Source organism: Zootoca vivipara, chromosome 2 (assembly GCF_965207765.1).
Source record: "Zootoca vivipara chromosome 2, rZooViv2.hap1.1, whole genome shotgun sequence".
NCBI lineage: Eukaryota > Metazoa > Chordata > Lepidosauria > Squamata > Lacertidae > Zootoca > Zootoca vivipara.
This window is the reverse complement of record NC_142584.1, coordinates 18,288,970-18,304,902: the sequence shown is the minus strand read 5'-3', so window position 1 is coordinate 18,304,902 and position 15,933 is coordinate 18,288,970. Positions and strand designations below refer to the sequence as shown.

At 40.8% G+C, this 15,933-nt stretch overlaps 1 protein-coding gene across 7 annotated transcripts in view; it reads left to right on the top strand.

The window, feature by feature from the left end:
- SPATS2 (spermatogenesis associated serine rich 2) overlaps positions 1–15,933 on the top strand; it is a 49,184-nt gene that overhangs the window by 17,505 nt on the left and 15,746 nt on the right. For all 7 annotated transcript variants that reach the window (XM_035103892.3, XM_035103894.3, XM_088662943.1 and 4 more), the window contains 2 exons: positions 13,970–14,049; positions 14,699–14,807. In XM_035103892.3, the coding sequence (XP_034959783.2) occupies positions 13,970–14,049; positions 14,699–14,807 (189 nt within the window). The remainder of the gene's footprint in view (positions 1–13,969; positions 14,050–14,698; positions 14,808–15,933) is intronic.

Here is a 15,933-nt window from a genome sequence, read left to right as displayed (position 1 = left end):
CCAGAAAAAAAGGCACTGGGGCTATAACTGCATGAACCATTCCAGCTTAGCTAGTGTGGGCCAGCAAAGATTCAGGCTTGCTTCAAAGATTGCACACTTTCCAAACAGCGGCCACAGTCATGTAGTGCATATAATTTTGCCCACCTTTATTTTATTATTGCAATTTCTCATGCCTTTATTTCACCATATGTATATGAACTGGGAAGCTGCAGTAAGGAAAACACATGGCAGTGACAATAAATCCTGTATAATCTTTGCCCAGGCATAAAACAGCTGAGAACTGTATCTCTATGTAGTGTTTAGTAGTTCAAACATCTGGTTTCTTTTGCCTTTCTCATTGCATAAGAACTAAATATTTTTAAATGAAGTCATAAAAGCAGAGTGATTTAACTGCCAGTTTTCAGTGGATGGAAAAGAAGCCTAATTTAATTTTGTTGAAAATAATATTGCATCTTCACTGAAAAGATACAAAGGAAGTCAATTTTTCTGGACCTGGTTGGTGAAAACCTGACATTACAGAACTCCTCAAGCTACAGCTCTTAAAATTTAGCTAGGTTGTATTTGGAGTAAGCCCTTTGAAATCAATAGATTTACTAAAATTAGTCTACTTGATTGTAGTGGGTCTATGCTGAGTATGACTTAGTAGTCTTCCCCAGCTGTTTTGTCATTCCCACCACTCTCACAGGCATGCTTGGTAGGCACACAGAAGGGGGCCTTTTCAGTGGCTGCTCCCACACTTTGGAACTCACTCCCTAGAGAAACTATACTGGCTCCCTCCTTGTTGCTCTTCTGCCAGCAAGGGAAGGCTTCCTTGTTCCAACAGGCTTAAAAGCTCACTGCTTTTAATGAAAGGTCTGATGCGGTGCTGTTTTATTGTAATTATTGGTGTGGTTTCAATAGATTTTATTTATGCACTTAGTTTTAATTCTGTCAATGTTCAGTTGTTTTTTCTATGTTTTTAGCAGTTCTTATTTTTATCTGCAAGTCTCATTGAGTCCCATCAGACAAAAAGACACACACACCTGCCTGGTGCCCTCCAGATGTTTTGGACTTAAATTCCCATCAGCCCTAGCCAGGAAGCCTATGCTGGCTGGGTCTGAAGGGAGTTATAGTACAGTTGTACCAAGGTTCCCAAACGCCCTGGAATTTGGACGTTTTGGCTCCCAAATGCCGCAAACCTGGAAGTGATAGTTCCGGTTTGCGAACTTTTTTTTGCAACCCGAACATCCGGCAGGGCTTCTGTGGCTTCTGATTGGCTGCAGGAGCTTCCTGTAGCCAATGAGAAGCTGCGATTTGGTTTTTGAACATTTTGGAAGTCAAACGGAATCCGTTCCAGATTCCGCGAATTTCGTTTGACTTCCAAAGTATGACTGTACAAATAATCTGGAGGGAACTAAGTTAGAGAAGGCTGGTTTAGTGTTTTGTATAGATATGGGCAATACATTGGGTCTGTTGCATCTTCTGCCTCTGATGTCTGAAATGTGTGTGTTCATCTACCTCTTCAATAAAATCAATAAGATACTGTAATATTTTGTGGTAAAACCTAAAATAACTGGTTCAGAGGGGTTCGGGAACAAATCCAATTAAAATTATGTTAAATAAGAACTTCAATATGTAGTCTTCAAGTTACTATGCTGTTCCCACCCGTAAATTGATTAGTTGTAGGATGTTCTATTTATCCCACTGCTTTCAGACTGAGATCAGTTGTAAGTGAGGTTGATGGATGAGATGCTTACAAAATTCTCATTTCTAGCAGCCGGCTTTTCAAATAGGAATTCTCTGGATTTTGTGCTAGTGGGAGCTAGCAGAAAAAGTTCCACTAGCACAAAGGAAATTCCACCCTCTCATGCCCCCAGGTGCCCCTGAGCCCTCCCCACATCAGCGCTCCGGGGGACTGGGATAACCCCCGGAACAGCACACAGGAGGGGGAATGGGGAGATTGTTCCATCTGGGAAGCTGAAATGCTTGCACTGACAGAATGATCATCTTAGCATGATGTTGAATTCTGTGTCCCCCCCCCCCCCGTGTCTGATTGGAATCTGATAAGCCATTATGGAAAGAGGGGTTCAAAACTTGTCATAGCATTATATTACAGTATATTGGATAGCGTTCTGGGCTTGGATTGGCTCAGATCCCATCTCTACCCTAAAGCCTGCTTGACAGCATAGCTCACAAGTCACTGTCTCTTAGCCCTAAGTATCTTAGCCTATCTGCAGAGGGTATAAGAATAGCAATAACTAATGTAAGCTGTGCTGACTTCATTGGTGAAAGAGCAAGATATAAATCCACAAGGCTTTGTCACCAGTAGAGGGCCTGGCAGCTGTGCAGAGAAGCTACTGATCCCTCTGTCCAATTTGAGTCCTTTGTTGGTTAACTTGTTCAAAACAGTTCACATTGTGAACTCTTAATTGGCCAAAGCAAAAGAGAGACTGCTGTACTTTTAACTAAAGATTATTATATATCTGGATCTTGAAAAATAGATAGGATTTACTTAATAGATTTAAAGGAAGAAATCAAACAGCCTGTGAGAAATCTCATACTTTCTGTTACGTTTCCAACTGTTGGAACTGTAGTCAAATTGAACAGGTGTGGATAGAAAAGCATCTGTAGCTTACATTTAAAAAGTATTAATTTAGTTTCTATCTGTACAGATGATCTGCAAGAGTACAGATAATCTCTCTGGGGACTGAACCACAAAAAGTAGTTGATCTGTTTAACATCTTAATCTGGAAAGTGGCTTTACGGGAGGTGCTTTTATGAAACCAACAACTGAGTGGTTTTTTACCACCCGAATTCAACTATTCCTGTAATCATGAATGCCTGGCAGACAGCCTACTATAGGAGGTGGGCAGTAAAAGTAGTTTATATTGGGCATTGTCTTCTGGCAAGGATTGTCAATTGCCCCCCTGATAGCAGGTCTCTGAAGTATTTGCTTGGCTCACTGTACTCACCAACTTCTGATCTAGCAACGAGACTCCCATATGTGTCCTGTTCTACATCATTTCTCAAATTTCTTGTATAATATGATTTTGATCTAAAGCCATGTGTATATAGAAGTAATCCCTATTGATACTGGGACCTAGTTCCAAATTGTCCTGCTTACAAATTATACTAAACCTATAATAATAATAATTATTATTATTTATTATTATACCCTGCCCATGTGGCTTACAGCATATATAAAAACATAATAAAACATCAAACATTAAAAACTTCCCAGTACAGGGCTGCCTTCAGATATCTTCCAAAGACCGTATAGTTACTCATCTCCTTGACATCTGAAGGGAGGGCATTCCACAGGGAGGGCGCCACTACCGAGAAGACCCTCTGCATGGCTCCCTGTAGCTTCGTTGCTCACAGTGAGGGAACCAGCAGAAGACCCTCAGAGGAGGACCTCAGTGTCTGGGCTGAACGAAATTTTCTCTTCAGTTCTTTATAAATCCTTTTATTGTATTATCCACCATTTATTTTAAAGTCGTTATTAAAAAAGCACTCTAAACATGTTTACTATCTTGTCAAAAATTGTCTTACCTAGGAGTGATTGCATCCCATCATTATACCAGCAGTAGCTAACATGTGTTAAACTCCTCCTTTCTGGTACTCCTGGCTTAGTTACCCTTGATTTTAAATTTACAAAAGTAAACAACTGCAAGGATCACAATAATCATGGGTACATTTGGTTGTAGCTACACCACTTAAAATAGTGATAAAATTATTATCTCAATCTACTGATCCTCTGTACATAAAGCACTTGGGCTTGCAGTTGGATTTTCTGTTACCTCTCAGCAACAACTCCCATTGTGTGCTTCAGGAGTCCCACTTGCACACGAATGTCAAAAGCTGGCTTGTTCTCCCAGGGAAGCTGCTGTTGAAAGATCAGAGTTTTTTTATTTAAAAAAAACCAATCACCACCAGCCGTATTGCACTTGCTCTTCCCTGGATCCAGACAACCCTGCAGATGTATCTACAGCTTGTATATTCTGTTTCAATCATTTATATCCTGGTTTCCTAAATTGAGCTCATAATTTTATCACTACGGTACTTAAAGTCATGTAGCTACAACTGTATCAGTGTGATATTTGCAGTTACAAACTCACTTTGGATGTTAAACAGAATTTGGAAGACGTTTTGGCTTTGGGGCCTTTACCTATGAATTAATTCTCCATTTCTTTTCCTGTTGTACCCCTTCTCCCCTGTCTTCCTGTGTACACCAGACTGTATGTCGATGGGCAGGGTGATTTTGTTTATACAGCTGCTAGAAAGGGATGTTACTGGGGGGGGGGGGTTAAATCAGTTGTCAAAATTTAAAGCTCCTATATTTCCTATTCAATATTTAGAGCAAGCCCTGACCTTTTAATTATTTGCAATAGGAACCAACCTTTTCAAAATGCAGCTCTGGAACCATGTTAATCGACCATCACCATTGAAGAAATGTTCAGGCATTGTGAAAATGTTGGGTTGTTTTGGCTCATAATTCTTGCGCTCCAACTTAATACTTCTCTTCTAGCCTAATATGTGCATTTGAATTATGGTTTCTTTTAGCTCAGCTGCATGATTTTTCTGTGGCTTACTACAGAATGATTAACTAATGCCACTGCGGATTTAATAAATTTAATGTCTTCCCATTATAACTAGTTATAAATTCCATGGGAAAGCACTGGTAGGCAATTGAGCAGTGCTCCTTGATGGTAATAGTACAAGTAAATATTTTTAAGATTCGTTCTGCTAATTCACCATTGTCAGAAGTAATAGCAAAAGAGGCTGTAAATTTCACAAACTGAAATGCCAATATCCCTGCATGACCCAGCTGTTTCTTTTGAGCTGATAGTAGGGAAGCAGATGATGTCCTAACCTTTGGACAGCTCAAAGTGAATTTGCAAGCTACTTCAAGCATCTCGAAGTGAATGAGTACACTATGGTTGAGTGCATCATGCATGACTACGTATTACAGGGGGTGGGATTCTTTAGAGGCATTTACTCACACTTACATTGTAGGGAGCAACAGCTGGTCTTGGCTTCTTATAACATCTATGAAAAAATAGTTGCTCCTCTGTATAATGGTATACGCTGTGGGTGCTTGTGATGTTTCCACTTATTTCTTAGCATGTGAAATGGTTCTTGAAAATTGGAGTTTATTAAAAGACATACTGTTTCTCATATGGTACAGATATCTGCATTTGTGGACTTGTGGTACAAAATTGATAGATATCAATATGTTTAGCTACATTAGGGATTTAGAAAAAGGTATTTTAATATAACTGCTAATTGCTATAGAGACCTGTTTTTCTTAATCCGCTGCATGTGTTGCCTTTTCTTTTTTAGAATTATAAATTAGTATTCTACCTCCTCCATAATTACTTAAAAGATGGAATGATCTATGTTTGTCAAATATTGACATTATTACTAGTTTACAAATTTCCAAAATTGAAGATGATTACTGGTTTTTTAATACAATTTTTAGTTTATCTAAAGCTGTATTTTTCGATAGGACTAAATTGGCTGAACTTAAGAAGGTGCTTGAATTTCTTGCTGTTGCTTCTTCAGTACAGCTGGGAATGACTTGAGAGGACAGTTTCTCTCCTGTAATTTAAAAATTACCCTAATGGTCTATTTTGTTAAGTTTTCACTTATAAAAGCGGCAAGATTTCACCGTGCTCTTGGGTTTAAATTACTAGGTGTGACTTGCTGTTGCCTGTAAATTGGAGGGAAACTGCTGTTAAATAGAATTGGAAGGTAATAACAGGATGAGTAATTAGAGGTGCCCTAAAAGTATTTCCTGGCATCTCCAGGAAAGCAAAGAGTGTTTTATTTAACTTGCTTTGCATTTATTGGAAGTGTTATCTTGGAAGCTAAGAGTCACTTAATGCTTAGCATGACAGATGTGTTTCAAGTATGCACTGTCTGTGTTAGTGTGTGATGGACACCTTAACATTTGAAGTGGGGGAAGGTATTTAAAAACACAGGACCATGCAACAGACATGAGCTTGGGAGCCATGGTTGACTGTGTCTACATGTACATATGTGAATATCCACCTCACAATGCTACATCTCTTTTTGCATGTCTATAGAGCAATATTTTATACAGACTGTAAAGTTGCCCTTATAGCGCAGTTAGAAATGTTTTCAAAGCACCTTTTATGTTTGTCCTCTGCTCAACTAATTCTGGATTGTAAGATTTATCCCAACACAGTGGTTCTCCGAGTAGAAAGCTGGCCTTTATGGTAGAAGATCACTAGGTCTGTGATTGCCAAGTATGAAGGAAAACGAAAGTTCAATTTGCCCACCATCATGGCCGCTTTAACCAGGACAATGGTAGAGCTGTAATATTTTCCTCATCTGTACCAATTCAGGCAGCAGATGGTGATCATGTTTGAATTTTCTCTTCCCCCCCCCCCATGCCTGCTAACTCTCTACATAGAAAACTACTATGTTAGGAAAGAATGTTCAACCTAGCTTTCTTCCTCCTTTGTTTAGGGTTTTTTTATTTGTTTTTTTATTGTGAGGAATGTGGCTGCAGCCTGAAGTTACACAGTATATAGAAAGGGCTCATTATAAACTGGCCAAGAGCCTTGCAGTAAAAAGGGTCACTGTGACAATTTGAGAACTGCAGTGCCAGCATTGCACAGAATTTCTTCATACTATATCCTGGTTGTTGTTTTTTTTGGTTTTATATATATATATATCTAGGTCATCAAAGAGATCTATTGAAAATACACACAGCTTCCTGCAATGGTGAATTCACTAGGGGCAGGGACGTGTCTGCTTTTTGCTTGTAAAATTCTGTAGAGCATTGTCAGCCGTGATATAACTGAACACGATAATAATCTATTCACACACACCCCTTAATCTCCTAATAAACACCTGTCTGTGCTGGAAGTGCAACTCCAATGACAAGTAGAAATCCCAATGAATAATTTACAGAAGCATGTTAGTTTTCTAGTACTGCCAAATGTGCATAATTTTCTTGTTGAAGATGTCATGTTTCATCGTTTTCCAGAAGCTGCTGTTCATAATGTGGTGGATTATGCTGCATTGATAGACTTGTGCTGTTGATACCGTAATGAGAGGTTTTCAAGTATAAACATCTGATGGGTGGATCACCTTTTTAACAAGGAAAATAAATTCAGAAACAAAAGTTTTTTATGTTCTCAGAGACATTTTAGGAAAGCTTTCGGTGCTGATATGTAGAGCTAAGTTATTGTGCAGGTTAGTTGCAAGTGCTCCTTGCTCTATTTTTGTTCCTTACTGGCATATTCTTTGTAAAACAGCAGGGTCTTAACCCTCCTGCGTTTTCTGCCTTCAGAAGGAGGGTGGTTGTTCCTCACCTGTCTCCTCCACAATGTTCTCCACCCTTTCACTTGGACTTGGCTACGCTCATGCATGCCAGTGCTCATCACTCATATAGCTTGCTACATGCAAGCACACGGTCTGCTCTTGGTCAAAAAACAAAGCAAAACTGCTACATTCATCCTCGTCACAGCACTAGGCTGAAAAGAGAAGTTTCTTTTTTGCTCAGCCTAGCACTGTGATGGGGAGGATAGTCACCTTTTCTGCTGTTCAGAGAGAGTGATCCCCACCACCACCACCACCACCACCACACACATCTCAGTTTGGTGCTTCCCAGTGCGATGATGGGGAGGAGGATGGGCTGGCAAGTCATTTAAAGCAGCTTGGCTGGCCTGATTCACTGCTTTGCCACCCGTCTTCTAGACAAGGACAGCAAGGGAGAAGAGGTGGGGTCATTAAAGTGTGCCTGAGCAGTAAAGTTGGAGGAAGGTTATTTGTTAAAAAGTTACTGCCTTGTAAGAGAATATATGGCAAGGCTCTGAAGTGCTTTAATGCCAAGGAGTTGTGTCACATGTGGAAGTGGATGAGTTACTAGAGTGGAGGGTCATCGCATTGTCTGAAATTTGGAAAAACTGAGTGATTTGGCAGCAGAACACTAGTTAAAATTGAGGAAACCCAAGCTAAACCAGGTGAGGCCATAAGTCACATATCAGCCTCATTTGCATTTAAAGCTGTCTTACTTACAGTAAGTGTGCAGAGGACCAGGGACACTGAACTTTTCCTCTTCCTATGTCTCGCCTCTCCTCATCTTAGCCTGTTGCTTGAACTACTTTTCTCTTTTCCTGAATCACTTCCAAGGAAGTATTCAGCATCCCTCTCCTCTCCATTCGTTCTAAAAGAAGATCCAGCTAACCTATTTTGTAGGTGAGTGGAGTGAATATATGGAAAGAAATATTGTGCATACCAGCATCACATCTAGTTTGACCCGGGATCTGTACTTTGGGGAGTTTCATGAAAAGGTCAGTATAAACTGTCACTGATAAGGGGCTTATTATGTAACTTACACTACTGACGTGGCAGGTGGATGGCATATCATCTGTGACTGTATCCATGGTCGTGCTTACAGAAGCATGGATTACAATATGCATGCTTAAGATGTTTCTAAATCAGGATATGTTGGGGTTCACTGATTATGACACCCATTTTCTGTCATACTAAATTAGAAGTGAATAGCTTGCCTTTCCACTAAGTATATCTTCTTGTTGGCATTGTTTTGAGAGAAGGTGCAGGGTTGGGTTTAACTTTAGTAGAGAACTTGGCAAACTGGTTGGATCTTTAAAATGTTGGACAGTTGCTTTTGAGCATCGTGTGTGTGTGTGTGTAAAGACACATTCTCCCTATATGCACACAATGTTATTAACACTTGGTTATCTTTCAAGGTGTGGGCACTGCAACTACAGAGCTTTTCCCAAGAAAGTTAGGGCCAAATAATGGATAATACTATGGTCTGCAAGGTGTTTCCAGGATTGCAGCTATTAACAAACTAGTTTTGGTGTGGTATGAAAAAGAGTGGCTTAGAACAATAGCCTTGAATAAAATGACTTGTAGTGGCTACATACATGCCTTAGTCTCTTTGTGAAAGGAAGCTGTGAACAGTTAAGGTTTGGGGTCTATGGCAGCAATGGGCAGAGTTCACACTTGCAGGATCTTCCTAATTTTTTACTGGAATCCTGAGAGATCCACTAACTGGAGGCATGTGCAAAAGAGATAGAATTAAAGAATTTTAGGCCCAGGAATTTGTTTTAAGTCCAAGAATTGAGTGGAGCTCACAGCCCTTTTGCACACAAGTCTTTGTTCTCCCCCTCTGCCGAGCTTTCTTCATTTTAGCAGCATAATCTTTTTTGGGGGGGGGGGTTATTGTGCTAAACAAAGGGTTGCCCAAAGTCCTGGCTGATACATTTCAAAATTCCCTCAGTTTCCCAATAGATTATGATCTACCTTCTGCCCACCCCCTGGTCTATGGAATTGATCACATCCACTCAAAAGGAAGAGCTTCAGTGTGCACTATCGTAAAGGGCAAACCTCTTCTGCTTTCAGTGGCTTGATCATACTGTGAATGCATACTTGCTACTCAAGTTCTGGAATTGCAAGCTGCTGCTTATGAAAACAAAGACTGCTGTGTCATTGTTAGCAGGCAAGCTGAGATCTTAAGCACCTAAAGAGGAGCATTTAACCGATTAGTGTCTTGGTAGCTTTTTTCAACCATTTCTTAACAAAGGAAAGAGAATCCAGAGTCACGAAAAAAACATGTTTCATGAAAACATTCCCCAACAATAGCAGATCCTACGCACAACAACTTGCATCAAGGGTCAGTGCAGTATCTATTAAAGTCAAACAAGAGATTGGCATATTGATTAGTTTGTGAATGGACTTTGAGAGATAGATGTTACATTTTTACTGCCTTGGAGGACTTTGAATTTTGGGCATGGAGGCAAGATAAATTGTGAATGGGCAGTAAAATGGCAATTGCAGTTCAATGTAAACAAGTGTAAAGTGAGGCATGTAGAGGCCAAAAAACTTGATTTCACATATATGTCTGAACTGGCATTGACTGACCAAGAACAAAGCCTTGGTGTTGTGGATTGCTATGAAGCTGTTGGCCCAGTGTGCGGGAGCTGTGAAAAGGGCAAATTTCATGCTAAGGATCATTAGGACAAGAATTGAAAAATAAAAGCACCAATGTCATAATGCCTTTCCAAAGATGATGGTGAGACCACACTAGGAATACGATGTACAGTTCTGGTTGCCTTGCCTCAAAAAGAATACAGTGGTATCTTGGTTCTCAAACTTAATCTGTTCTGGGAGTCCGTTCGACTCCTGAAAACCATTTGAAAACCTAGGCGTGGCTTCTGATAGGCTGCAGGAGCTTCTTGCACCCAAGCGGAACCTGCAGAAGGATGTTCAGCTTCCAAAAAACGTTTGCAAATCGGAACACTTCTGGGTTTGTGGCGTTCGGGAGCCGATTTGTTCGACAACTAAGCCGTTCGGGAACCAAGGTACCACTGTATTGCAGAATTGGAGGAGGGGTTTTTTTGTTGTTGTTGTTGTTGTTGTTTGTATGTTTTTAAGGGCATTCAAAATGATCGATGGGGTTGGAGCCACCTCTTCTATAAGGAAAAGTTCCAGGATTTGGGACTTTATAGTTTAGAGAAAAGGCAAGAAATAGGAAATGTGATAGATGTTCCTAAAATTATGCATGGCATGGGGGAGTGAATAGAGAAATGTTTTCTCAATGTGCTGGAACTTACGGACACCCAATGAAGTTGAATGTTGGAAGATTCAGGGCAGAAAAAAAGGAAGTACTTATTCACACAGCACATAATTTGAGTGGAATTTGCTCCCACAAGGGACATCATGAGCACCAATTGCATGGCTTTGAAAGAGGATTAGACAAATTCATGGTGGATAAAGCTATCAGTACCAATCAGGGCTATCATCTGCCTTCTTGGTAGGAGGCAGTATGCTAGAAACTGCCGGTCAGAAGAGTGCTGTTCTGCTCAGGTCCTACTTGTGCATTTCTTATGGACATCTATCTGGTTGACCACTACCAAGCAGTCAATCATTTTATTTGTAGGCTGGCTTTCCAAAGTTCTAGCCATGCTCAAGGTGGCTTGCATAATTACAAACATAATACAGTGGTACCTTGGGTTACAGACGCTTCAGGTTACAGACTCCACTAACCCAGAAATAATACCTCAGGTTAAGAACTTTGCTTCACGATGAGAACAGAAATCATGCGGCGGCGCAGCAGCGGGAGGCCCCATTAGCTAAAGTGGTACCTCAAATTAAGAACAGTTTCAGGTTAAGAATGGACCTCCAGAACGAATTAAGTTCTTAACCCGAGATACCACTGTAAAAGTAGTCATAAACAAGCAAACATCAAAAAGTACACATTGAACCATTTCCAAATAAATCATAAGCTCTAGGTTAAATATACAAAAAAGAATAACGGCAACACCCCGCAACGATACCCCCTAAACGATACCCCAGCCAAGAGTCTGTTCAGCAGCCTCAGCTTTTGCAGCTGGAGTCAGTCAGGGTCCTGCCCTCCCAGGCCAGGTGGGAAAAGGCCTACAAGGCAGGGAGCAGGATGAATGCAGGATTTTGGAATAGATGGGCTACTGGCCAGATAACAACAGTGCTGTTCTTAAGTTCTTTCATTATAAACCCAGGGGTAGCCAGAAGGCAGATGGAGATCTACAAGCAGATTGCAGAATGATTAAGAGTAGGCCAGGTGGGTTTCTGACCCCAAACTGTTTAACAATAGCAAAATGTATTCCCCACTCCCAATTGGTGTTTTGAATACCTGTAGCATCTCAAATGTAGATTTGCTCTCCTGTATGCAGGTAATCCCGGTATTTGAGTGAATGAGTTAACTGGTTCCATTCTTTTCATAAGTAAGCCCACAGGCATTACTAGCCTGCAGAGGTCTTCATCAGCATGCTGAGGGATTTGAGGTCTAGATAGGACAGGCAACTGGACCAAACAAAAACAAGAATTTCAGAAGAAATGAATGCAAAGTTCCACATCTAGGTAGGAAGAATGAGATAAACACATATAGAAGATACACACATACAGAACACCTAGCTTGACGACAGGATATATTTAATAGAGATAGGTGTTAAAACAGAAACTGAATATGAGTAGGAATGCTGAATAATTTTGTTCATTGACGCTCTCTTTTGTTCATTGATGTGTTGTGGGCTGTAGTTCCCAAAATCCCTGACCATTGGCCAGTCTAGACAGTTGTTAGGAGCTATATTCCAAAGCATCTGTAGGGCACCATATTGGCTACTGCATTAGGTTTGTCTTCAAACCATTCATAGCACAAGCTGTGGATAAGGTTTGTTCTTGGCTTATTGCTTGTTGTTTGTATGGGGGGAAACAAACCATTAACCAGGGCTTAGCTTCAAACAGTGCAGGTGCAGTAGGACCGAAGGAGAAGTGGAGTGGTTGCGATTTTCAGTCTTTGCCCCACCATGCTGCATGCTCACCTTTAAACCATAGTTGAGCTTGACCATGCTTTGAAAGTGACATGTGAACTAGCCCACTGGTTTCTGAGCAGTCTTCGAGGGCAGCCTCATTGCAGCACATTGCATTAACATTTCGGGAGTGTAAAGAACTGTGGCCACGCTCTCTCTGTCTGACATGGCTATGGCTGGCTACAGGTCCTTTGTGTCTTGGATGCCACTTCAGCTACCGATGGAAAGGTCAGATTTAAAAGCACCCTCAAAATTTACACCTGAATCTTTAGGGAAAGTGCATCCCCATCCAAAGTAGCCTGAACACTACCTCTCAGATCAGAGAATGCCTCTCAACCACATAGGCTTTACCAGGGATTTCAGTAGTCCTGGTGATCAAGCCCACCCCTCACTTACTGCTTCAGTCCTTTAGTTCTGAAAATTGTAATTGAATAACAGAAAGGGAGTACCCCTTTTGTGGCACACAAGTCCTAAAAGCATAACAAATAAATGCGTGCTCGCAGTTATGCTAGCATTAAACAGAATTAGCAGCTGGCAGATCTTGATAAATGAATTGTAAAAACTCTGCAGTTTGCATACCCAAGAGGGAGCGAGAACATTAAATATTGAGTAAAGGTTTGGTGCTGCGATGGATTCCTCTGTGCACATTCAGTAGCTGCGTATTATCCTCAAGATTAGTACCAAACAACAAAGGCAGCATTGAGACTACTCCAGTTGTCTTAATTGATATCAGACTAGTTCTGTTAGAGGCTACACTTCCTTCACTGCTGCTTTGATCCTTCTGTATTTTTCTTTTCTTTTGCCTGAGTAGGCTAACAAAGCAGAATTTCAACAACGTGTAGGGGTCTCACAAAACTGTATGGGTCAAAGCAGATCTTGCGAAAGCTCATCTTTCTGATCCATTCAGCCTGAGCCTCCTGCCATGTTGAGCCTATGTTGACTTCCAGTTCTATCAAGTGTGGCAAGGTTCTATGCATGCTCTTGCTACATCACCAGTGGTGTGCCATATGCTTATCTGGGTTGAATTCAGTGAATATTGGTGGTGTACATGTGGCTGGAAGCTGGCATGGACTGACTGAAAATGGGAGCAGCAGCTAACAGAGAGGGTTGTGTGAATAGGTCGTGAATCTTTAAGACAATACTGTACATTGCTGCTCCCAGTTTTCTGCTGCCGTTATGTTTGCTCTGAAGTAGAGCTAAGGATTCGCAAAGCTATGTTGAAGGTGTGTCTAACCCAATGATAAATCTTGAAGATAAGCTTTAGTATGCCTAGTGATATATCAGGCTAAGCTTCTGACCTTCAGAACTCATCACAAGCTCTTCCCAGGCAGTCTGATTTGGGGCTGGTCTTGCCATATTGCCAAGGCTGGCTGTTTTCAGAGTTCTGCTTCAAGGCAGTGTATACAATTGCTGCAGTGTTCAACAGGTGGAACCCCTGTGCGCTCTGCCTCTCTAGTTGGGTGTGTTTGCATACTCTTGTCACCAGGGATTGGATGAGACCTTTTTGCATAATCTTCAGCCTACTTTTTATTACCTTTCTTTGCAGCGCAGTGATATATCTACAATTAGTCTGAGAGTTTATTTCCATCTTCTTGGTTCCTTTCATTCTGAATATTCTGTGTCTCTCTCCACTTCATCAGATTCATCAGGATTTATTTTTGATGTGCAGTCCAATACTGTGATGGCTCAAGGAGGTACCTTTGAAAACATGAAAGAGAAGGTAAGGAATTCCTGGACAGTTCTTTTAGCAGGGATTTTGGCATGTTATATTGCTGCTAGATGCTTATGATCTGCAATGGACATAAATTTGGAGTACATAGAGACCTCTGCTGTAGGTCAAGGCTGTTACCCCTTTTGCTGCTTTGTTTGATTCCTGTACTACTGGTTTGGGAGGAAATGATCTCTCTGTAACTCTCCATTTCTCCCTTGCCTCCTTCCCTCTGCCATTCTTGCAAGTAACTTAGGCCATGATTGAGACATGTGCATTACAGCAACAAACACTCCAAAAAAAGAAGAAGCTAGCATTGATTTGGGGGCAAGGTGTACTGGCCAGTTGCATTTGGCAACATATTGAGTCATAATGTAGGCATTACAGTAATAACTGAAGCAAAAGGGACCCAGGTGGCTTCACCTGTGTGTGTTCATGTTGCTTCCAGCTATAGCTTCTGTGAGGTTTGTTTCCTTGGGATGGGCTTCAGAAAAACATTGCCAGAGAAAACAACCCTAATGGGCTGTTCCCAGAGCAAAACTGAAACTGACATCAGCTGGAAGAAAAGAAACTTAACTAGTTTCCTGTGTTGGAAGCAAGGGGAAATGTTTGACTTGGAAGCAAGTGGTTAATATGTGACCTGCATATCTCATTTTTCTAGATCAGTGCTGTGAGAGCAATAGTCCCCAACCGCAGCAACAACGAAATTATCCTGGTGCTGCAGCACTTTGATAACTGTGTAGACCGAACGGTGCAGGCTTTCATGGAAGGTGAGGTTTTTTTTAAGAATCAAGTTCTATCTCAGATGCTGGCTGTCATCTGTGATGGGGATAAATGGTGGGTAGGTGCCTTACATTGTGAATATGTGCAGTTACAAACTCTTCACTTTTGCACCTTGTTTATTTGGTGTGGGTGTTTGTGATTCTTGGTTTTGTCAGGGACCAGGAAGGTAACATTTGGGCTGTGGAATTTGGTATGGAGAAAGACTGGAAAAGAAGGAAGGGTGTGAGAGTCAAGAGTAAAGAGTTCCAGCTCTGTAAACTGTTGAGGGGAAAGTCTCCTGGGCAACTATTTTACAAAGATCACAAGCAAGCATGACATCCAAATTTGCATCATCGTGGCAAAATAGATATTCCTGCAACTTTCACACAAGTATACATACTTGAAACAAATATTTGGTTCATGTAGGAAATATGTGTGCAATGCCCCCAAAATATTGTTTTCTAACATTTTAATGCAGAAACAGCCATACATTTCTAGATTTTACTTTCAGTCAACGTGGGCTAGAAATTTGTTTCTCTGCTCAGAAGTTTGTGTGCTTGGATCAGTACAATTTTGCTTTAGTGTATGGGTTCTATATTGCACCATATTGACAATATAAATTCTCACTTTCCCTGCTTCATTCTTTTTTTATATGCTTATGTAGTAGGTACATGAACATTTAAACGTTTATTACTTGAGGCTGGGCATGAGCCAGTTTGGTGGCCCAGCCCAAATGTACCTCTCATTAAATGGTAATGGTCTTTAGACTATATAGGGAGAGCTTTTTCTTGGCTTTTCTCAGAATAAACAGCACATTGGTTTCATTCCTGAATATGTTTTTTTTTCATAAACCCTTTCAGAATCTATTTAGGATCCACATGAAACAAAAAGGCCATATTTCAGTATAGGATTGAAACTAGAATTGTACGCACAGAGTTCTTAAAATCTTTTGCCGCTACACTACCATAAAAAAAATCAGCCAGTGTGTAAATTATCTATGCAATGGCTAGAAATAATTTTTTAGTTACTGGGAAGTTAGTAGGTTGTACTTCCAGTGCCAGGAAACACCTCTGTATTAATGCAGTTTTCTTGCTCCAGCACATGCATGCTGCAACACATTGTGTGGAATACTGT